This window comes from Crocuta crocuta, unplaced genomic scaffold, assembly GCF_008692635.1.
Source record: "Crocuta crocuta isolate KB4526 unplaced genomic scaffold, BGI_CrCroc_1.0 scaffold73, whole genome shotgun sequence".
Taxonomy (NCBI): Eukaryota; Metazoa; Chordata; class Mammalia; order Carnivora; family Hyaenidae; genus Crocuta; species Crocuta crocuta.
The window spans coordinates 1,060,858-1,084,283 of record NW_027529443.1 but is presented as its reverse complement, the minus strand read 5'-3'; the positions used below and the strand labels follow the sequence as shown (position 1 = coordinate 1,084,283).

At 51.8% G+C, this 23,426-nt stretch overlaps 2 protein-coding genes across 7 annotated transcripts in view; both read right to left on the bottom strand.

Moving 5' to 3' along the window:
• MVP (major vault protein) overlaps positions 1-20,736 on the bottom strand; it is a 26,767-nt gene extending 6,031 nt beyond the window's left edge. The window contains exons 1-9 of one of the 6 annotated variants that reach the window (XM_077760382.1): positions 20,596-20,736; positions 20,415-20,502; positions 13,463-13,595; positions 13,084-13,279; positions 3,901-4,024; positions 3,667-3,798; positions 3,343-3,437; positions 2,818-3,054; positions 337-618 (exon numbers count right to left, since the gene is read on the bottom strand). In XM_077760382.1, the coding sequence (XP_077616508.1) occupies positions 337-618; positions 2,818-3,054; positions 3,343-3,437; positions 3,667-3,798; positions 3,901-4,024; positions 13,084-13,279; positions 13,463-13,595; positions 20,415-20,502; positions 20,596-20,736 (1,428 nt within the window). Of the gene's footprint in view, positions 1-336; positions 619-2,817; positions 3,055-3,342; positions 3,438-3,666; positions 3,799-3,900; positions 4,025-4,500; positions 4,621-13,083; positions 13,280-13,462; positions 13,596-19,611; positions 19,655-20,022; positions 20,145-20,414; positions 20,503-20,595 lie in introns of those variants that run through there. The other 5 variants (XM_077760386.1, XM_077760384.1, XM_077760385.1 and 2 more) reach the window with 5 other exon arrangements.
• On the bottom strand, positions 20,514-23,426 carry PAGR1 (PAXIP1 associated glutamate rich protein 1). The gene is made up of 4 exons (XM_077760389.1): positions 23,203-23,426; positions 22,338-22,839; positions 22,069-22,151; positions 20,514-20,973 (listed from the first exon to the last, which is right to left on the bottom strand). Exons 2-4 carry the CDS (start codon positions 22,817-22,819, stop codon positions 20,774-20,776), a joined length of 765 nt encoding a protein of 254 aa, XP_077616515.1. The 5' UTR covers positions 22,820-22,839; positions 23,203-23,426; the 3' UTR covers positions 20,514-20,773.

Below are 23,426 nucleotides of genomic sequence, written 5' to 3'. Positions count from 1 at the left end.
CCACCTGGATAAAGGAATGAGGAAGAACTTGGTTCTTGCTGTCCCCAGGCCATTCCCCGGTTAGATCTTTATATTGGGGCCAGTTCTGCCCATCCTAAAATCCGGCTCATCTTCTCCCTTGGGGGTTTCTCAAATTTGAGGTTGGCTATTTACGACAAAGGGAAGGCAAATACTCCACAGAATGCCCTCATACCTACCAGCTGGCCAGCTCAGATGCCACCACCAAGGCTGTCGAAGTCTCTTCCCCCGTCTTCACCACGCACCTGCCCTATCAGCCCTGAGCAGGCCACCACCACGGCCACACCACAGGAAAGGTGGCCATCCCTCCGCCATTACCTTTCCAGTCTTGACATCCTGCACATAGATGCCCTCATTCTCGTCCAGAGGGATGGCCTGACGCTCTTCTACCACCTCTACCTTGGCAGAGGGCACGTACTCCAGGGGTCCGCGGATGAGCCAGTGGTCCCCAGCCTGGTGGGAGACTTTCTCCTCCTCTTCTCCCTCCTCCAGCGGCTGCAGGGCCCTCAGCAGCAGCCCCTGCTGCTCTGATAGCACATACACATCCTGGATGCCTCGCTCCAGTCTCTCTCCAGGCTGGAGGAAGAAAGACTTCTCGCCCTAGTGGAGAGACAAGGGGTTAGAAGCCGTTACCACCCAGGGTCATGGCTGCCTCTGATAGCACCTCTTTTGGTTCCTACGGCCACAGGGTTGTGATGAGGACAGGAGCCCAAAAGCACCCTCTGCACGTTCCCTCTGTAATACAGTGAAGCATTATCTGAACCACGCGGCTCCAATGCCCTCAGATCTCATCTGGTCAAACCTGCCCTTGATAAATCCCGTAAACTGTCAGGACCTGGACTCTCACAAGCTCAACAGTTAAGAATAAACCTCTGGGAGTGCCTGGGTGGCTCCGTCACTTAAGCATCCAAACATTTTTTTTTTCCAAACATTTTTTTAATGGTTATTCATTTTTGAGAGACAGAGCACAAGTGGGAGAGGGACAGGGAGAGAAAGGGAGACACAGAATGGGAAGCAGGCTCCAGGCGCTGAGCTGTCAGCACAGAGCCCAATGTGGGGCTCGAACCATGAACTGTGAGATCATGACCTGAGCCAAAGTCAGACACTGAACCCACTGAGCCACCCAGGGGCCCCTTAAGTGTCCTACTTTTTTTTTTTTTTTTATGTTTTATTTATTTCTGAGAGAGAGAGAGACAGTGTGAGCAGGGGAGGGTCAGAGAGAGAGAGGAAGATACAGAATCCAAAACAGTCTCCAGGCTCTGAGCTGGCTGTCAGCACAGAGCCCAATGCGGGGCTTGAACCCACTAACCATGAGATCATGACCTGAGCCGAAGTCAGACGCTCAACCAACTGAGCCACCCAGGCACCCCAACTGTCCAACTCTTGATTTGGGGTCAGATCATGATCTCACAGTTCAGGAGTTTGAGCCCTGCATCTGAAGCTGGTTGGGATTCTCTCTCCCTCGCCTCCTTAGCGCCTCCCATGCACTCTTTCTCAAAAATAAACATTAAAAAAATAATAAAAGCTAAAAAAAAAAAATAAGAATGAACCCCTTGTTGCTCTTCATTTCTCCCAAGCCTTGTTTCCTTGGAATGCTGTTGTCTGGGCATTGGCAAACTCAGTTGTTGGGCCAAATAAATCTGGCCGTTTCTTTTTTTAACTGTATATTTGAGATATAATCTATATACCATAAATTTTTTCCATTTAAAGTCCACAATTCAGTTGCTTTGGAAGATACAGAGTTGTCCAATCATCTCTATGATCTAATCCTAGGGCCTTTTCATCACCCTGAAAAACCCTGTGCTCAATAGCAGTTACTCTCCGTCCATCCCTACCCCCTATAACCACAAATCTATTTTCTATCACCACAGATATACCTATTTGGGACATTTTGTATAAAAGGAACCATACAGGGGCACATAGGTGCCTCAGTCAGCTGAGGATCCAACTCTTGATTTCGGCTCAGGCCATGATCTCATGGTCACGGGATCAAGTCCCCCATCGGGCTCTGCACAGAGCACGGAGCCTGCTTAGGATTCTTTCTCTCCTCCCCTGCCCCCCCCAGTTTTAAAAAGTAAAATAAATGGAATTAAATAACATGTGGTCTTCTATATGTGTAGCTTCTTTGGCTTAGCATAATGGTTAACCATGTCGTAGCAGGTATTAGCACACGCTGATCATTAGTACGCAAGTATCAGTACACACTTATTTCCTTTTATAGCTGAGGGATATTCCATTGTGTGGATATGCCACAATTTGTGATCCACCGCTAGACATTTGGGCTGTTTCTGGAAGTAAAATGTTATAGGAACAGGGAGGCACTCGTTCAATTACAAGCCGTCCATGCTTTCGCTCCGACAGTAAAGTTGAATGTTCTCGCAAAGTCCAAAGTATCTACGATCTGGCCCTTTACAGAAAAGTGTGCTAATCCCTGTAGATAAGGGAGTTGGTATTGACGGAGGGTGGGTAAGAGAGAGGTGAGGGAGTGGGTGGGGAGAAGCGTAAACCAAGAGGTTTGTTTTATGTTAGTTGACAAGGTTTCCAGAACAGCAGGACTGGGAGGTGCTCCCAGAAGAAACTGTGGAAACGGAGGTCGGGGGCCACCAGGAGATCAGTGGGACCATGTCTCAAAAGACAGAACTAGGTGTCTGAAGACACAGAGGGAGCCAGGATAAGCTTGGTGCTTCTAGAACGCGTACCTGGGGTGGGAGGAGGGAAGGCAGAGGTCCCAGGGCCTCCTGCCACGCAAGGGCACTCACCCCCCCAGAGCAGACCTCGGGGCGAGCTGGAGGCACTCACCTTGACCACACGCTTCTGCCCGAGCTGGTTCTTGCCATCCAGTCCGACCGGGTCAAGAATCACACAGTAGTTGTGGGGGCCCAAGGTGGTGATGGGCACGACCCCCAGCACCTCCTCGTACACATCTGGCACATGGGCCTCCGTGTCCTGCACGGTCACCAGCCACTCCTCCCCGGTGCGACGGGTCACTCCTCTCAAGTCCCGGAAGTTCTGCCGGGCCCGCAGGTGCAGGGCCGTCTGTGGACAGAGGTCGGGGCATTTGGGGAAACCGATCTTCCATTTCCTCGGGGGACCTGGGCGCCCTACTGGCCACTAAGTGCTCCCAGGCCTGAACGCCAGCCTCTGCCAACCCACGAGGACCTGTTAACCCTCTCGGAGGATTCAGGAAACTCCTCTGCGTTTTGTTTTGTTTTTTAGTGGCCCTAGAAATATTGCTTCTCTTTCACGTTCACGTCCTCCGTCACCATTCTCTGCCACTCAGAGTGATCCCTACCCCAGGGTCCCTTAACCCCCCAGAGCACAGACCTTTTCTGTGAGGATCACAGCGTCCACCAAATCCAGAACCTCCTCAAACACTCCCGGGAGATACGCCCCCACGGAGCGCACCAGCCATTCTTCTCCTGGGCAAGGAAAAGGGTGGGGGTTTGAGGGGGGGGGAGAAGCCATGTCAACATGACAGCAGGGGGCAGGGGAGAGCCCTCACGGAGGTGGGCAGCAGGGGGCAGCCCCCGAAAGCTTACAAGAGAGACCCCAGGGAAGCCCTTCCTCCCAGACTGCCAGTGGCCATCCCCAACCCTGCGGGCGGAGCATGGCCTGTCCATCCCCATCAGCACCCCTTGTCAACCCCACCTGTCACCCTCTCCTTGCCGTCCCGGTCCCAGCACTCCTTGCGGGCCCTCAGCCGCAGGGCCTGGTTCTGCCTGATGACTGTGGCCTGGATGATCTCTAAGACCTCCACCTCCTTCCGGGGGATATATGTGCCTGGGGAGGGAAGAAGAGGCTGGAGGTGAGTAGCTGTCAGAGCTGTGACAGAAAGGCCAGGAGCCTCTGGGCCCGTTCCTCTGGCCAACGGAAGGAACTTACCAGGTCCTTCAAATAGCCACTCATCTCCTGCCACCACCTTCTCTCCATTCTTATCCTCAAAATCCAGCAACGCCTTCAGATGGAGGGCAGTGTTGGGCATAACCACCTGCAGTGGGGTGATGTCCTAACAAGGGAAGAAGGGAGGTCATGGCACATCCAGTACTGTGACCCCAGGAGTCAGGCCTGATACCCTGGAGGTCAGAGTCCACAGCATCAGCCTTGACAGGTCCCCAAAGAGCCATCAAGTGGAAAGTACAAGGTAGGGGTCGTCCCAAAGCCATCTGAAGAACTAAGACAGCCGCCCGAGCAAGAGGAAGCTACTACCAATGAGCCAAGAACACATGATCCTGTGTAGGAAGTGTTCCGAAGTGGTTCTGAAATTAGAAATCTAGGCTGGGAAAGTGGGAAACACCTCAAGGTCTAGTGTGCCCGGCGAAGTGCGGAAAGTAAGAAAGTGGGAGGCCTGGACAGCTGTAACAGGCACGTTTTGGCACGTGGCTTTGGCGTCAGGATGGCTTCCTGATCACAAGATAGTCGCCATACTCCAGCCATCATGCCTCCTCTCATCAGGAAGGGGAACCCGGCAACAAGTATCCAAACCTTTTAGAAGTTTGTAGAAATGTGGGGCGCCTGGGTGGCTTAGTCGGTTAAGCGTCCGACTTTCTCTTAGGTCATGATCTCGCGGTTCGTGGGTTCGAGCCCCACGTCGGGCTCTGTGCTGACTGCCAGCTCAGAGCCTGGAGCCTATTTCAGAGTCTGTGTCTCCCTCTCTCTCTCTGACCCTCCCCTGCTCACGCTGTCTCTCTCTCCTAGAAATAAATAAAAATATTTAAAAAAAAAAAAAAGAAGTTTGTAGAAATGTTTCTAAGAGTGGGACTTCACTTGCCCTTTGATCTGAGGGAGGCAGGAAAGGATGGAAAGAGGCTAGAAGAGACATGCCCAAGGTCACACAACTAGTGAGGAACAGGATCATGACTTGAACCTCGGTCTTTAGTGAAGCTTAGCTGTCTGCTGCTCCTTTCTCTGACTGGAGTGGCCAGCGCGGAAAGGCCGAGCAACTCTACTCTCCCCGCTGACCACACGCTGGGCTGGAGGCAGGCAAGTCCTTCTTTGTGCATCTTCAATGGGCACAGCACCCGGCTGATTGTAGTAGGGGTGGGCTACACACACACACACACACACACACACGCACACACACACAACCTGTCTTTCTGGGATTGGAAGTCCCAGCAGGTGACAAGACAGATACAGACCCCCCTCTTCAAGCACACCATGGACAGTGTCAAGGGAGAGGCTTTGGAAGAATCTAGAACAAGTTAGGAAAAGCCCTCTAGAAGTGACATTTGAGCTGGTGCTCAAAGAAGAGCTGGCTTTTGAGACAAAGGTGCAGGAAGAGGAAAAGGTGAGCATTCTGGAAGGGGTGTGTGGGTTTTTCACCCCCCACATCTGCTCTATCATCATTTCTGTTCCACCAAAATGTATGTCTGCCTTTATTGCTGCCGTTTCCCTCACCTGAGCCACCAACATCTCTCGCCTGGACAACGGAAAGATCATCCTCATTTGTCTCCTGGCTGCCACCCTTGTCTCCTTACAGTCTGTCCCCCACGCCACTGTAGGCTTCCAGCTCAGGTGACTGGGTACCTAGTAGTATCGCCACAGAAGATGGGGAATGCGGGAGAACAGATTTGCGGGGAAGGGAAAGTGCCAGGTTTGCATGTCCAGTAGGAAGTGGCTGTGGGAGGTCCAGGAGGAAGCCTCCTAACAGGCAGCTCCCGGCGACAGTCCGGGGGTGGGTGTCTCCAACATAGCCGATGTGGTCAAGGCCACGAGAGCACGAGAGGACACACAGGAAGTTCAGGACAGAAGCTGAAGGCGGTGGGGGGGGTGGGGCAGGGGAGGAGAGCGAGACATCTAAGAAGATGGAAAGAGACATCCACAGAGTAACAGGAAGACAAGTTTTACCGGGGGGAGGGGGGTTAGAGGAAAAAAAAAAGTGTCTTTTTTCCAAGTGCTTATTTTGAGAGCAAGAGAGTGAGAGAGCAGGGGAGGGGCAGAGAGAGAGGGAGACAGAGAATCCCAAGCAAGCTCCATACCATTAGCGCAGAGCCCAATGTGGGGCTTGAACGAACGAACCATAAGATCATGAGCGGAGCCGAAATCAAAAGTTGGACACTCAACCAACTGAGCCACTCAGGTGGCCCCAAAAGGCAAGTTTTCATAAGAGGGCGGGTCAACGATGGTTGTGGCTAAGAAGACCCATGAGACACAGAATGTCCATCCAGGTTAGGGAGTAGGAGTTGGAGGGCTTGGGGCTTTGTGAAAGCCAAGTTCAGTGGAGGTGGGAGTGGGGGCCAGATGCAGGGGCGTGGGAGGAAATGGGGCAGAGGACATCAAGCAGTTATCAGAGAGTAAGTATGAAAGAAAAGCAGCAGCAGTAAAGAGCTAGAAATTGGATTTATAGATAGGGCCGTCACAAAAGTTCATACTTTTACATTTAAATTTCGTGTGCATATCCTGGGACTCAGCAATTCTTAATAGTTTCTACTCTTAAAAAACAGCAAATGCTATACGCGCCTGGCTGGCTTAAGTTGGTAGAACATGGAACTCTTGATCTCAGGGTTGTAAGTTCGAACCTCAGGTTGGGTGCAGAGATTACTTAAAAATAAAATCTTGAAGGGTATCTAGGTGGCTCAGTCAGTTAAGTATCTGACTTTGGCTCAGGTCACAATCTCACGGTTCCTGGGTTCAAGCCCCCCCATTGGGCTCTGTGCTGACAGCTCAGAGCCTGGGGCCTGCTTTGGATTCTGTGTATCCATCTCTCTCTGCCCCTCCTCTGCTCACTCTCTGTCTCTCAAGAATGAATCAATGTTAAAAAAAATTTTTTTTAATTAAAAAAATAAAATCTTGGGGCGTCTGGGTGGCTCAGTCGGTTGAGCGCCCGACTTTAGCTCAGATCATGATCTCACGGTTCGTGGGTTCGAGCCCCACATCGGGCTCTGTGCTGACAGCTCAGAGCCTGGAGTCTGCCTCGGATTCTGTGTCCCTCTCTCTCTGCCCCTCTCCTGTTCATGATCTGTCTCTCAAAAATAAATAAATGTTAAAAAAAAAATTTAGGGGCGCCTGGGTGGCTCAGTCAGTTAAGTGTCTGACTTCAGCTCAGATCATGATCTCATGGTTCATGGGGTCGAGTCCCGCGTTGGGCTCTGTGCTGACAGCTCAGAGCCTGGAGCCTGCTTCAGATTCCATGTCTCCCTCTCTCTCTCAGAAATAAATAAAACATAAAAAAATTTTTTTTTAATAAAAAAAATAAAATCTTGAAAAAAATGTTTTTAGAAGCACACACAAAAAAACAGCAAACAGGAACACGCGCAGACAAGGATATTCGTCGCAACACTGTTTTTCTTTATAAATTGGAAACACCAGGGGTGCCAACAGTTGGTTTAGTGTCCGACTTCAGCTCAGGTCATGATCTCACGGTCTGTGGGTTTGAGCCCCGCGTCGGGCTCTGTGCTGACAGCTCAGAGCCTGGAGCCTGCTTCGGATTCTGTGTCTCCCTCTCTCTCTGCCCCTCCCCTGCATGTGTCTGTGTCTCCCAAAAATAAATAAACATCAAAACGTTTTTAAAAAATAATAACTTGGAAACACCATAAATGATACTCAACAGGAAAATAGCTGAGCTCTTATACATCATATGGAATGACATAAAACAATATGTCACAATATGCAGAAGATCATTCAAAATACACTGGCAAGTGACAAGGGATAGCTTTATGCAAACAGGTTATAGTCAATATGAATTTTTTTACATATACTTATGTTAATGCATAAACATATCTGGAAGCATAGACCCCGAACGGATGACAGTAGAGGAGTCTGGGGGATGGCGAGCAGAGATTGGTGGTGGAAGTCACGAAGGAGCTCACAGCCTTCTGAATGCATTCTTTAGAATGAAAAGCTTCCACAAGTAAGCCTTTAAGGGCAGAGAAGGATGGAAGAGGCAGAGCATGCTTATTGGCCAAGAGACAGGCATCAGTAGTGGAGAAATTAAAGGCAGAGGAAAGAGAAGCTCTAGGTCGGGGGACAAGGTTAAGTATTGGACTTCGGCTCAGGTCATGACCTCATGTTCAGGAGTTCGAGCCCTGCATCGGGTTCCACGCTGACGATGTGGAACCCGCTTGGGATTCTCTCTCTCCCTCTCTCAAAATAAATAAATAGATAAACTTAAAAAAAAAAAAAGAGACTGAAATATATAAATTTGCCCAAGGAGGTGAAAGACCTGTACCCTGAAAACTATAAGACATTGATGAAAGAAATTAAAGGAGACACAAATGGGAAGATAGTTCATGCTCATGGATTAGAAGGACAAATATTTTTAGAATGTCCACACTGCCCAAAGCAATCTTTGGATTTATTGAAATCCCTATCAAAATACCAATAGCCCTTTTCAGAGAACTAGAACAATCCTAAAATCTGTACGGAACCACAAAAGACCCCGAATAACCAAAGCAATCCTGAAAAAGAAAAAGCTGAAGGTAGCACAATTCCAGATTTCTAGTTCTAGTACAAAGCTGTAGTGATCACAACAATATGGTACTGGGACAAAAATAAACATAAACCAATAGAACAGAACAGAAAGCCCAGAAACAAAGCCACAACTATATGGTCAATTAATCTTCGGTAAAGGAGGCAAGAGTATGCAATGCAAAAAAGTCTTTTCAACAAATGGTGCTGGGAAAACAGGACAGCTACATGCAAAAAAAAAAAAAAAAAAAAAAAAAACAACTGGCCCCTTTCTTACACCATACCCCAAAATTAACTCAAAATGGATTAAGGACCTAAACTGTGAGGTGTGAAACCATAAAAATCCTAGAAGAGAGTACAGGCAGTAATAGCTCTGACATTGGCCATAGCAACATTTTTGTAGACACGGTCTCCCGAGCAAGAGAAAAAGGCAAAAAAATAACCTATTGGGACTACGTCAAAATAAAAACTCCTGCACAGCAAAGGAAATAACCAATAAAACTAACACAACCTATAGAACAGGAGAAGACCTATCCAATAAAGGGTTAGAGTGTCCAAAATACATAAAGAACTTACACAACTCAACATCAAAAAATAATCTAAGATGGACAGAAGATATGAACAGACACTTCTCCAAAGATATCCAGATGGCCAATAGGTACACAAAAAGATGCTCAACAGGACTCATTATCAGGGAAATGCAAATCAAAACCACAAGAAGAGATTACCTCACACCTGTCAGAATGGCTAAAATCGAAAACACAAAGGGGCGCCTGGGTGGCTTAGTCGGTTAAGCGTCCAACTGTCACTTAGGTCATGATCTCTCGGTTCGTGGGTTTGAGCCCCGCGTCGGGCTCTGTGCTGACTGCCAGCTCAGAGCCTGGAGCCTATTTCAGAGTCTGTATCTCCCTCTCTCTCTGACCCTCCCCTGCTCACGCTGTCTCTCTCGCACGCCTAGAAATAAATAAAAATATTTACAAAAAAACAAAACAAATCACATGAGGGGTGCCTGGGTGGCTCAGTCGGTTAAGTGTCCAGCTCCAGCTCAGGTCATGATCTCATGGTTTGTGGGTTCAAGCCCCGCGTCGGGCTCTGTGCTGACAGCTAGCTCAGAGCCTGGAGCCTACTTCAGATTCTGTATCTCCCTCTCTCTCTGACCCTCCCCTGCTCATGCNCCTCTCTCTCTGACCCTCCCCTGCTCACGCTGTCTCTCTCTCGCGCGCCTAGAAATAAATAAAAATATTCACAAAAAAACAAAACACATGANGCTCTCTCTCTCAGAAATAAAACATTAAAAAATAAAAAATAAAAAAAACACATGAAACAATAAGAATTGGTGAGGGTGTGGAGACAAAGGAATCCTTGTGAACTGCTAGTGAAAATGCAAACTGGTGCAGCCGCTGTGGAAAACAGTATGGAGGTTCCTCAAAGAATTAAAAATAGATCTACCCTATGATCCAGTAATCACACTAATGGCTATTTACCCAGAGAATATGGAAACAGTAATTCGAAAGGATATATGCACCCCTTTGTTTATTGCAGCGTTATTTACAATAGCCAAATTGTGGAAGCCCAAGTGCCCATCAATAGAGGAATGGATTAAGAAGATGTAGTGTATATATACAATGGAATATCACTCAGCCATAACAATAATGAAATCTTGCCATTTGCAACAACATGGATGGAGTGAGAGAGCATAATGGGAAGTGAAGTAAGAGAAAGATATACTGTATGATTTCATTCGTATGTGAAATTTAAGAAACAAATAAATAAAGGGGGTGGGGGAAAGACAAACCAAGAAACAGACTCTTAACTCAGGAGAACAAACTGACAGTTGCTAGAGGGGAGGTAGAGGCAGATGGGTGAACTGGGTGAAGGGGGTAAAGAGTACATTTATCCTGAGGAGTAGGGAGTAGATGGCATTGTTGAATCACTGTATTCCACAGCTGAGACTAATATAACACTGTGTGTTAATTACATTGGGATTAAAATAAAATTTAAAAAAGAGAAGGAGGAGCCAGGTTCCCGGGTCCACCTGATGGAGATTCCAACAGGTACAAAGGAGAGGAGCACAGATCTAAAGTAAGGAAAGGGGATACAGACCCAGATCCTGTCAGATGGCCGGGACTTCTAAGTATGTGGCAAAGTTGTTCAAGAGTGAGTGGGGCACCCAGGTGGCTCAGTCAGTTAAGCATCTTACTCTTGATTTTGGCTCAGGTCGTGAACTCATGGTTTGTGGGTTTGACTCCTGAGTCAGGCTCAGTGCTGAGAGCGTGGAGCCTGCTTGGGATTCCCTTTCTCCCTCTCTCTCCACCCCTCCCCCACTGGTGTGTGCTCTCTCTCAAAATAAATAAACTTTAAAATGTTACTTAAAGGGGCACTTGGGTGGCTCGGTCGGTTGAGTGTCTAACTTTGGCTCAGGTCATGATCTCACCATTTGTAAGTCAAGCCCTACATTGGGCTGTCAGCCCAATGCCGGCTTTGGGTCCTCTTTTCCTTTCTCTCTCTGCTCCTCCCCAACGTGTGCACATGCATGCGCACTCTCTCTCAAAATAAACACTGAAGCATTTTAAATAGGAGCGCCTGAGTGGCTCAATTGGTTAAGCAACCGCCTTCAGCTCAGGTCATGAACTCGCAGTTCATGGGTTTGAGCCCTGCATTGGGCTCTGTGCTGACAGCTCAGAGCCTGGGGCCTGCTTCCGATTCTGTGTCTCCCTCTCTCTCTCTGACCCTCCCCTGATCACACTCTGTGTCTCCCTCTCAAAAATAAATATTAAGGGGAGCCTGGGTGGCTTAGTCGGTTAAGCATCCAACTTTCGCTTAGGTCATGATCTCGTGGTTCGTGGATTCTAGTCCCGCATCGGGCTCTGGGCTGACTGCCAGCTCGGAGCCTGGAGCCTGTTTCAGTCTGTGACTCCTTCTCTCTCTGACCCTCCCCTGCTCACGCTGTCTCTCTCTCTCTCTCCTAGAAATAAAACATTAAAAACAAAACAAAACTAAATATTAAAAAAATTTTTTTTAATGTTTTTTAAAAAAATAAAATGCTATCGAAAAAGAGGATAGAAAATAAGAAGGGTGGAAAATGATAAATATTTGGAGGCGTGCAGAGAAAAGCGGAGGGAAAGCTGGTTAGGAAGGAGGGGAACCACTGAACAGAGCTGGCCTGGGAATGAGCTACTTGTAATACTGTCGTCTTTGTGGTTCTGTCCCCATGGCCAAGAAGGCGCCCTCCCCCCCCTCCAGCTCTGAGGACAGAAAGGACAGGTTGGGGTCACAGCAATCCGGGACTGGCTTTTGTCATAGGTCCTGCACATAACAGAGTGTTAAGATGACAGCCTCCAGCTGGTGTAGGAAAGAGAGACCAGGAAGAGAATCTGCGGGACAGAAGACAGAAGGAAAAGCTCTGAGGGGCATGATAACCGAGGAGGCTGGGGTTGAATTTCTGAGTGGGGGAGGGGGGAATAACCAGGTCCAGACTGGACTGGCGCTGGGAGGGGCTGGAGCAGAACAGAAGAGGCGAGGGTCAAGAAGGCCAAGTCATTGACAAGGTCATCGCAAGGACATTAGTGAGGCTCCCATGAGTCAGAAGAAGGGGACGGGGAGGGAGGCCCGAGGCAGGCGCCATCTCAGTGGAGACCAGAAGGGAAGAGGTATGGGCAGAGAGGGTGGACAAGGTACATCTCCAGGGCATTGGACTCCAAGGAGGGAGAGGCCCTGGCCTTCCTGGCCTCGAGGCTGTGGGGTTTGAGAGAATGAGCTGCTGTGGGCTGGGGAACCTAGGGAGCCTTGAACACTGGTGCCCCATGACCCCCCTCCCTGCCCCCCGCACACCACTCCCCACCCAGAGAGGGACTGAGCAGATCTGAGGGAGGACCTGAGTATGGAGGATTTTTTAGCTTTTGACAGTTTCAGACTTACACAGAAGTTGCAAGAATAGTACAAAGAATTCCCGGAGGCGCCTCACTCAGATTGCTCAAGGGTTAACATTCTAATTACTCTTCATCACTTTCTATCTCTACACGCACACATTTCTCTCCCAAAGTGGCTGCCACTAAGCGGGCAGGAAGGCCACAGAGCTCCCTGGGTCACACCACGAGGCTTCGGGGAGCAAGAGGCACGGGTAAGTAGGGGAGCCGAGAGTCAAATAGTGTCAAATGGCAAGGAGGTGAAGGTAGAACAGTTAAGGAAATAAAGCTGGATGCCCACTTGCTCGGGCCCAGGGCCTGAGGGCAACGTGAAGGAGGGCCGGGCCACGAGCGCAGATGCCTTCCGGCGGAACATCCACCGGCACCCGAGCCCCAACGCGTCTTGTCCACCTTGTGATCACTGCCCACCAGAGTCTGGCACCGTTTGAGTGAACGAAACGTTCACACTTGGCAAAATCCTTTGGCACCAGAGCAGTCTGGAGCTTCTAGCAGGTTCCAGAGCCTGGAGGGTCGGGTGGGGAGATGGGCTGACAGCTCTCAAAAGAGGGGCGGGTATGCTGAGGGCATGCGAGGAAGAAGGAAGGAAGCAGTGATTTTGTCCTTGGTGAGAACCAGCAAATGTCGCCCCCGGCCCCTCCCTCAGCCCCAGTTTGTTTTCCCTCCAGAAGGCAGTGCAGAGCCCTAGGACCAGGCGGCAGAACAGGCAGAATGATTATAGAGGAGGCAAGCCAGGTACCTTTTCCAGCACCTCCCCTGGGTACAGGGGGAAGGGGTCCTGGGCCAGCCGGATTTCTAGGTCAGCGTGGCGGAGCCGTACTTGCCCTGTGACGTCGAATAGCACCAAGCCCTGGGGATCGCGGGCCACCGGGTTGGCCACGGTGCAGTAGTGGCGTGGGGGGACAGTCACCATGCGCATGGGGGCAAACAGGACCCTGTAGGAGGATGAGAGGCAGTGTGAGGACCCAGAGGACCCTGTTCCCACTTCCGAAGGGGACAGCGAATGGGAGAGACAGCGTCACCCGACCCAGGGCCAAACCTGCCTGGGCACAGGAGGCAGACGGAGGAGCAGGCCAGCAAGACCAACAGGCACCCCACGGCCCAGTCCCAACACCAACCTCTCGTTGTCCTGCCGGATGTAAGTCTTCGGCCCGACCTCCACGCGGGACACGTTGCTGTTCTGGTCCAGCACATGGATGTAGTGGTACGGGGGGATGCGGATGATGGACTCTTCGGTTGCCATGGTGACTCCTGAGCCCAGGGCAGCAGGGCGACAGACGGGTGGGGAGAAGAGACAGCAAGATGAGCACAGAAGGCCTGGCACAAGGTCGGCACCAGCCAGAGGACTGGCTGGGGAAAGGGGAGTGGGACTTTCCTCCTCCAGCTCGCATTATCTCACCCTTTCTGGTCCCATGCTGGCCACTTCCTTTCTTCTCCTGACCCAGGCCACACAGCCCGTCCAGGCCTCATCCCTACTGAGAACTGCTTCACACGGTTAACCACAGAAGCCCAGGGTGTTCCCTGCCTATTCCTTTCCCTCCCCAAGCTGCCTGCAGCACCAGCAGGGGCTTTAGATGAAAATTCTGGAGGTGCCGGAGGTGGCCTTCATCAGCACAGCGCGAAGCAGCGGCTGAGCAGCTCCCTGGCTCCTCCAGACACAGGCTCCTTTATGTCAGGGGACCCCAAGGACCCAGCTGTATTGCAATGGTAGTCCACAGCCCAAGAATATTTGCACCATCTCTGTCTGCACCCCCACCCCCCACCCCATTTTAAGCAATCTGGGATGAACTATTTAGACATGGGCCACCTCTCAACAGAGGGATCCCTGGCGGAACTGGTGTTCCCATAGAATCAGCTGGATTAGAAACCCCAAATTAGTCCTTTCCTCCCCAGTTCTCTCTGGTCTGTGGTCACTCTTGGTTTCCTGACGTTGTGGGTAGGGGTGGGTGGGAAGGGAAAGGGAATAAACAAGTACATTTCTCATCCACCCCCATCCTACCTGCTTCTGAATCCTGGGTGGTTCAGGAATGTCATGCCTCCTGCCTAAACCCTCGTCCCTGCCCCCAGCAGGCCTTAGACTTCGGACTATATATCCCTTGGAGTCACACAAGGGGAACCGAGTTTACTAGGCAACTCAAAGCCCTGCCCTCTGAGACTTTGGTCATTTTGGAAGCCACCAGCAGAAAAGGAGGGACACTTCAACTACACCATTCCACGAACTTCTAACCTGAGTGAGAAGCAGAAGCGAGTATGAAGTGGCTTGCCACAGGAGAAATAGGCAGAAGCCACAAAATCACAGAAGCCAGGGAAAGGTGCAAGAGCTCTACTTAACCTACACAATCTGTAAAATTTTTGTTTATTAATTTTTGTTTAGCAATTGTGAGTTTCCACAAACTCCTGATTCCTGCTTCTCTTGAAGAATTAGGAGCTATACCCTACATTCCCACCTAGCAAAACTGGCTAGGGCCAAGTCGTAGCTGCTGCCTGTAGATGGGGCACAAGCTCTCCCGCTTACCACAGTCCCCGCGTCTTCTACCTGGGCCACTGCACTCACATCACCTGCCCAGCTCCTACTTAAAACTCTCTAACTCAGCATCATCCAATAGATTCTTCTGCAATGATGGACATATTCTAAATCTGAGCCCTTTGGACTGGTCACAGGTGGTTACCGAATACTTGCAATGTGACTGGTGTAACTGGGTCCTCAGTTACTAAATATTAAATTTCCATTAAGGTGGCCAAATAAGGGGCGCCTGGGTGGCTCAGTTGGTTAAGCGGCCAACTTCAGCTCACGTCATGATCTCGCAGTTCATGGGTTCGAGCCCCGTGTCAGTCTCTGTGCTAACAGCTCAGAGCCTGGAGCCTGCTTCCAATTCTGTGTCTGTCTCCCTCGCACGCGTGCTCGCTCGCTCTCTGCCCTTCTCCCACTCGTGATCTCTCTCAAAAAAAGAAAAAAAAAGTGGCCAAATAAGGCTGGTTGATCCCACATTACAGTGTGGCTCTAAGTAGCTGATTCCCAGGTAGAGATTATGGGTCACTCGAGGCCATGCAGCACATCAGTGGTACTATTGGGATGAGAATCCCAGTGGAATGCTTGGTGGCAGCACGGGACAGTGGTTAGGGGCACAGATTCAGCCAGACTGCCCCGTCTTATAGCTCAGATTCCCTGCCTTGTACTGTTTCCTTAATGTCTTCCCCTATTTCTGAAAGGTTACAGCTTTGACTTGTCTTCCTAGGACACTTTCTACACCAAAGGAATGTTCTTCCGCTGTCTTGCAACTTTGTATGGGATTTGACCTTGATACTTTTTTTGTTGCCCGGGTTTTGTGAAGTTAATGTCTCTAAACTTGTACGAGTGGCTTTTCTAACGTCAGAGCTCCCTCTTCTGTTGTTTTCGGGTAGTGTCTGAAAATACAGGGGCTGCAGTTCTGCTCTCCGTGATCCTTTCTCCTCCTCGCTTTTATCACAACCTGACCTTCTCCTTCCTTCCTCCCGACTGCCCAGTCCCGCTCAGCCAGCCACTGTGCTTCCAAAGTGGCTCCCTGAGGAAGGCCCTGAAGAGCCCCCAGGAGCGGGGACCGCCTGCACCCCTTACTGGATGGAGTAACCTCAGCTGGGTCCATTGCCCTCCCGATACCCATTTCCTGGCCTGTGAACTGTGAACGGATAGGGCATCTACCCGAGTTATGAGGCCTGAGGTAATCATCATTTGGAACAGAGCCCGTCTCTTCGGAGGCACTATGTTACTGCTGAGGCAGGAATAGCCAGAGGCTCAGCTCCCTTAATCAGTTAGGGGATGTGGCCTGGCACCAGAGGCTCCTGAACCCACCTGGCCTTAACCCCCCCTTGCGGACTGGTCAGAAAGGCAGCAAGTCTTGTGGCGCCCCAGCTGTGGGGCTAGAAGAACAGCAAAGAAGGGCCATCTGAAGGCCAAGGGAAGCCTGTTCCAGCTGCTTCTGTGCCAAGTTCTCTGCAGGGTGGAAGCCTGGCCAGGAAGCCAGATGGGGGAAAGGAAGGGCTGGGGCTATAAGCGGAGGTGTGGACAGGGCTCCATGAGGTACACCCCCCACCCCCCCTCCCAGGGAAGATCTGAACTCTAGGCCATGCAGGGCTGGGAAGCAGGCCCCAGGAACAGCCTCCAATGGCTCCTTTTTGGACAATCCCCCACTCCCTATGGCTGCGGCCTCGCCACCATCTGTCATCCCAGCTGGGCCCAGTCAGGGGGGCTGAGAGCCTCGCCCAGCTCAGTGACTCAGCTGAGAGTCCTCCTTTGAGCTGATCTGGCTGGGCCTCTGCCTCATCCCAAAGCCAAGCCCTGGTTTCAGCATGCCCTAAAGCTGTGCCTTCTACCTAGACCACCTGCTATTCATCCAAGAAGAGACTCTGCTTTTTTCCTCTCGCTCTCTGTAAAAAAGAGCCTTGAGGGGTGCCTGGGTGGCTCAGTTGGTTAGGTGGCCGACTTTGGCTCAGGTCATGATCTCACGGTTGGTGGGTTCGAGCCCCACATCGGGCTCTGTGCTGACAGCTAGCTCAGAGCCTGGAGCCTGCTTCAGATTCTGTATCTCCTTCTCTCTTTGATCCTCCCCTGTTCACACTGTGTCTCAGAAATAAATTAAAAAAAAAAAAGGAGCCTCGATGTAAGCCCTCTCCAGGGAGCCAGGAAAACCACTCGACCCAGGCAGCGTGCTTGTGACAAGTCCCAGATTTATACTTTTGTGGTTTACCAGATGACATGTATAGTCAGAACATGGTCTTTCCACTAACGTGGGCCCCTCAAAAAACAGTGGTTAAGGATGATGTTGACCTTTGGAAGGTCCTGCCCAGACTTTGGGTTTGGCCCCAGCACCCCAAATCCACCCGCCCCTCCCTTCAGTGCCTGCTTCCAGGACCTGCCCCCTAGTCTGCTCTAGCATCTGGGCGCATGCCCAACTTGGTCCGATCACACCTCCCCCACATGTCACGAAGCTCCTGTGCAAATCAGTCAGCTGTTGCCCAAAGTCTCAGACGCTGCACCACACCCACGAAGAAAGGAGGGGTAGTGGGCGGAAGGGCAGAGAACAAAACCTGTAGGTGGAAGCTGGGTTCATCCCCTAGTTAAGAGGCAGCTCTTGACCAGTGTCTTGGCTCAAAAGTAAACTTACACTACAGCAAAACTTAATGAGCCTCTCTGGTCACAGTCAGAGATCTTCAGGGTCAACTTCGAGCGCTTGGCAAAGTGACTCAAACAGTAGATGTCCGAGTGACCAGCTTTACAGTGTACTGGTCTGTAGGAACCTTGGCATCACCTGAGGCTTGTTAGTAAGGGGGCTTCTCAGGCCCCACTCAAGAGCTGCTCAATCAGCCGGCATTTTAATCAGATCGCTTGTGATTTGGGCACATGCTAAAGTACCAGCATCTCCGGCCTCAAGCAGCCACTCTCAGTCCTGGCTGTACTTGAGAGTCACCTGGAGGTCTTTGAAAACCACTGATCTCTGGGGATTCTGACATCAGTGGCCTGAGGTGCAGTGCCGGCATTGACAGATTTAAAATCTCTCCCACTGACTCTAATATGCGGCAAAGACTGAGCTCGGTCAATCTTGGGCCACTTGCTAGCTCTGAGCCTTAGTCTTCTAGACTGAGAAAGGAGGGACTGTTTCCTGGGCCTAAAGAGATTAGTGACCACATGATGTCTCTTGGGCAGAGGAGAAGAGCTCAAAGGGTGGCTGGAAGGAGGGAGACTAAAGAGCTCAGATTACGGACTGAAGGGCGGGCCATTTCAGTTTGTCCCTCTCCAGACCCATCCGCTGCCAGGTCCAAGGAGCCCCCAAGCCAACACAAGCCCCCCTGCCCCAAGCAGGCCGGAAGTTGGAGGAGAGGTCGGTGACTCAGCCTGCCACCATCGTCCCTATCAAGCTAACGTTTAGGAACATGTACAGGATAGGATGTTCAGCATAAATAGGGGCTCATCTGTTTATTTTGCAGCTTCCCTGTGCAAACATTCTAGCCTTTGGAGAATGCAAGAGCCACATTCTCAGGAACTGCACAGAGGCTGTTTATTTACCAGCTTCTCAGGTTAGGGACATTATTTCCTACTACAGGGGACTAGAGTGGAAATTCTTGAGAATTTGTCTCACACCAATCATGTTTAAGAGCCACGTTTTAGGAACTCTCCTTCCTAGGAAAGTCTTATCTGAGCTCCAGTTCAACCACCTTGTGGAAGGAGAAGCAGCTTGGTGGCCTCGTTGGGGACAGAACAGTTCTGCCAGCTCAGGGTGCTCCTTGCCCTATCTTCATCCTACCTCCAGGAGGCTGCCAGTTAATGCCACTCATTGCAGGTGAAGATTGCCCAGTTGAGAGGTGACCCAGGAGCCAGGCTTCAGAACCCCTGATCTAGACCAATGTTTCCTAAACTCGCTCCTTCATAGGAACCGGCTGAGAGTGTTGCTCCTGTTCATGCGGATTCCAGCCCCACTGCACCAAAGTTTCCAGGAGACTCTAGAATGTGTATCTTTGGCAAGAGCCCCCCACCTCCACCCCACAAATAACAGCTCCCACTTCTTAAGACCTTAAACAGTGCCAGGCATTGTGTTAGGTGCCTTTAAACCATTCATTTAATCCTCACAAGAACCTCGACTAGTTAACGATATTGCTCAGGATCACGCAATGATCAGAGGACAAGAGCCAGAACCCAGCCTAGTATCGCTGCTGCAGAGCTCCTGAAGCAGGAAGCACAGAACGAGAACTTAGGACCCGGGTGGGGCTGATTATTCTCCCCGGGGACCTGTCGAGGGCACTTCACAGGTGACTCTTCTGCAAGGGGAGGGGAGACCTGGGAAGACCGCCTCCATCCAACATGGAGGCCTGAGTTACCCTGGAGCCCTCAGGCTGTGCCTGGGCCATCCACTCTGGGTGGCGCTCTCTGGGCTTTATCAGGTCTCCGGGCCAGAGAGCGGCCCCACCCAGAATGCTTCACCTGGGGTCAGGCTGGGTGCTCTGTTAGCCAAGGGCACAAACAGGCAGGAGTTTCCAGGGAGCCCACTGACTGGCACCCCATGTAACCAGCTTTCCCTCCTCATGACCCAGGGGACCACCCAGGCAGGGAGCAGACAACACAGGGGACATCTGGCTCAATTACCACCCCCCACCCTTCCCATACTTCACTCCTGAGAGCCAGCTCTAAGATCCCCATAATCACAGGCTGGCGGGTCTAAATGAGTTTCCGGTTTCTTGATTCCACCCCCCTCCCCCACACTGAAAGAGAAAACGAGAGAGCAACCCCCAAGCCTACCTTGAGACTGCTTTGCTAACCACTTCCCAAATGGTGTGCTAGGATCATGACTGGCATAGCCTTAAGTGAGGCTGTAGGAAATCCTCAACATTTGGCAGAGATGAAGGATCTCAGGGTGGGGGGGCAGGAATCACCTTCTAAAAGCTCAGAAGAGGACAGGCCAGAGCCAAGGTCCCTAAGGAGGAAGAAGCAGAGGCCTACAGAAAGGATCCAGGAGGGGAGAAGTGTGAATGGACCCAACCTGCCTCTGCCCTAACTTCTGATGTGGGAGCCTTAAGTCAAGGGGCCTGCGATTTTTGGGGGTGGGGGAGCGTTGGCCAGGTAACGAGCTGATCTGCCTTTAACTTCAAAAGACCAAAAAAAAATTCCAACAAGGAAAGCAAAACCTCCCATGGCCAAGCCTCTACCCACCTTCTTCCTCCTCGGGTTCAGAGATGTCTTACCTGCCCCGGCAGAAGCAAGGCCCTAGAAGGCAGAAAGGGACTAGGAGAGTCTTGAGGGACACAAGGTCCCACTACTGGTTTGGGGCTTGGGGACGGGTATGAAGTACACCCAGACCTCTCAGAAGGAGAAACTCCCAGGCCCAGCCCTAGGGATCACTTCCCGGCAGGGCAGGCTCTCGGGCGGGGGTGGGGCCTGGCCTTTTAAAGGGCCCTCGCAGCTGGTTCTGTCTCTCTCCTCTGGGCGGCTTCTGCTGCAGCTGAAGGCACTGCAGCCTCTCAGCTCTCTCGTCCCACCTCAGAGCCAACTGGTGGCGCTGGAACGGGACCAGGAAGGGTCAGAGGGGCAGGTGCTGAGTTCACCTCTGCCCCATGTGGCTTTCATTTCCCAATCAGGCCGAACAGGTTCCGCTTCTCTACAACTATCCGGGCTCCTGCTGCAGCCCACCCCCTAAGAGAAGATAATATTGTTGTTTTTATTTTAGACTCAGAAAATTCAGCCCCGGTTCTCCAAAGAGATGTTCAACAGAAAACAAATACACACACGTCCTCCTCCTGGCAAGGTGGTCCTCCTCCTGGCAAGGTGGTCCTCCTCCTGGCAAGGTGCGGTGTTAGGAGCTTGGGAGTCTCTCCTCTTCCCCAGCCCCCTGGGTGAGGGAAGGAAGGCCCAGGTTCCCGCAGGCATACACCCTGCATCCTAAAGGCGACAGCTGCAGCAGCAGTCAGTATTTCCGCTGCCGGGGGAAGAGAGTACTTCCTGAGGACCGGAGAGGGGGACTGGTGGGGCTGGGGTCCTCTGAGTCCAGGCTGAAGAGGTCCCTGCCAGTGCGAAGGATCTGCTCCTCCAGTTTCTTGTGTCGCTTCATGTCTGAGAGGACCTTGTCCAAGCGAGCCTCCCGTTTCTGGCTCCGGGCGGAGCTCCCTAGAGAAAAGGAAGGTAAGAAACGTGGACGGGAGACGGTGTGCACTAGGCCTGCCTGGATGTTACTAATTAATTACTTGGGGAGCTCATTAAACATACAGACTTCCAGGCCTGTCATGGAGGTTCTGAGGTTTAGGGTTGGGCCTCAGATGGGGTAAGCAGTGAAGGTCTGAGCCATGAGAAGGGGCCAGTAATGTGAAGACCAGGGAAGGGTATCCAGGCAGGGGAAGAGCAAGTGCAAAGGCCCCAGGGCAGGAGCAGGGAGGTCTGTTCAAAGAAGAGTATAGAAAGCTGGGGGGGGGAGACTGAAAGGTGTGCTCTAAGAATCAACTTATAGGCCATGATGAGGGGCTTGGATCTCTTAATTTAAATGCAAATGTCCGTGGAAGCCTTGGGGGCCCCAGGGAGTGGCAGAGTTGGGGTGGGGGGGTTGTGGTGTCTGGATTCTCTCTTGCCATGCTCTTTCCCCCAATGATGGAATCCTTTGGAGGATTTTAAGCAGAGTAGTGACATGATTTATATTTTAATAGGATCATTCTAGTTGCTGAGAATGGAAGCAGGGAGACGAGTTAGAAGCCACTGCAAGTACCCCGGCGAGAGAGCTAATGGCTTGGACGAGGGTGTGGTATTGGAGGTGCAGAGTAGCAGATGAACTTGGAAATGTGGAGGCAGAGCTCACGGAACTTGCTGCTGGCTTGAATGTTGGGGTAAGGGAAAGAGAAATCAAGAATGGCTCTAAGGGTAAATTCTAGGAAGGCACAAGGGGTCTGAAATTGGGTCAGATTAGGAGATGTACACAGTAGTAGAGGACTGAGGATCTAGATAATAATGAATGACCAGGAAGACCTGAACTTCTAGGGAGACAGAGAGAAAACGAATGGGAAGCATTATAGAATTGTTTTTGAAGAAAAGTTTCGTAAAGGAAGGTAAGACATCTATCCAAGCTGGAAGGAAGGCACCACTGGGCGAAATGCTCGCTCCTGCAGCTGCAAGTTGGGTAGCAACCAAGGCACCGAGCACAGGCCTCTTTTAGGGAGTCACTTTTTAGGTCAGCGGGAGTAGAGGCTCTTCACCCTCCCCCCCCCTTGTCTGTACCTGGGGTACGTCTCCGGTCAATCAGGGAGTCCTTTGGTGTCATTGGCTCATCGTCAAAGTCAAATTCTGTAGGCATGTGCGGTCTGGGACAGGGGGACAGAGAGGGAAGGGTGAGGGTGGTCTCCCCAAGTACCCCAGCCTGCCGGCCCTTCCCCCCACCTTCCATCCCAACACTTTCCATGCTCCAGGGCCCCACCTCCCCTCCCAATTTCCTCCTGGCATCAAAGGAAGCAAGCCCCAGGAACAAGGTGTTAAGGGTGTGCCCTCACTTTTCCTCTTCCTCCTCTTTGGGCTCAGGCTCCTCATCGGATCTCTCCTCTTCACTCTGGGCCTCAGGCGTGGGTGGCCGGCGGGGCAGGATCTCAGCCCGAAGCTCCAGGGTACCGTGGGCAGCCAGAAGTTCATAGAGCCGCTGGATTTCGGAGGGAGGAGGCATCCAGGCCTGCCCATCCGCCGGCAGCTCCACCTCCTCATCACTGCAGGGCACGCACCAGTCTTCGGATTCTCCCGTGGCATGCTCTTCCCCTTCAGCACTGGGGGCTTCTCCCTGCACCTCCTCAGCCCCGGACCCCTCATGCTCGGTCTCCTCCCGGCCTCCTTCCCCCTCTTCTTCGGCTTTATTGGCCGAAGCAGAGGGGCCTCCGGTATCCTCCACGGCCAGAGCTTGGAGGCCAGAGGTCACTTCCCCTTCTTCAGACAGAGGCGCCGCCGTGGTGGCCGAAATGTCTCCATGACCCCGAACAAGGGACATAGGCTACTAGGGGAGGGGCCCTGCGATGACAGGAGATGCGGGAGTACTGAACCGGGGGGCGGGGGGGCTCTTCGCGTCCCCCTCCCCCAAGGGATTGGGCTGCCCAGGAGTTTGGGATTGTCTCTCCAACCAATCAGGCTCCACCAGCGGTCTCCGCGACGAGACCGCCGGTTCCCAGGAGGGGGCGCTGAGTCCCCTCCGAGGACCCCACCCCACGGATTCAGATCCTGTACTCCAAGATTCCCAGGGATCGCCGGAACCACTTTCTGGGCCGGAGAGGGGCGGAGCCGCTCTTCACGCCTTCACACCGCCCCTCTCCACACCTGGATCCGGCGCCCTCTCCCCACACCTCGCAGTTCAGCCACCTCAGCCGCCGTACGCACCTGGAGCTAAGACCCGCCTCCCGGGCTGCGCAGGGTCACAGTACGCAGGCGCATAGAGATGGCGCGGAAGGCTCCGCTCTAGCCAAAGCTACTTGGAAAAGGAAAGCGAGGGGAAGATTGCACATGCGCAGGTAGGCTCGGGCACAATTGGCTTCGGCCCACAGTAAAGATGGCCACCGGGTCGTCGCATGCGCACACCACTCAGCAGGTTCTGCCTGAAAGGG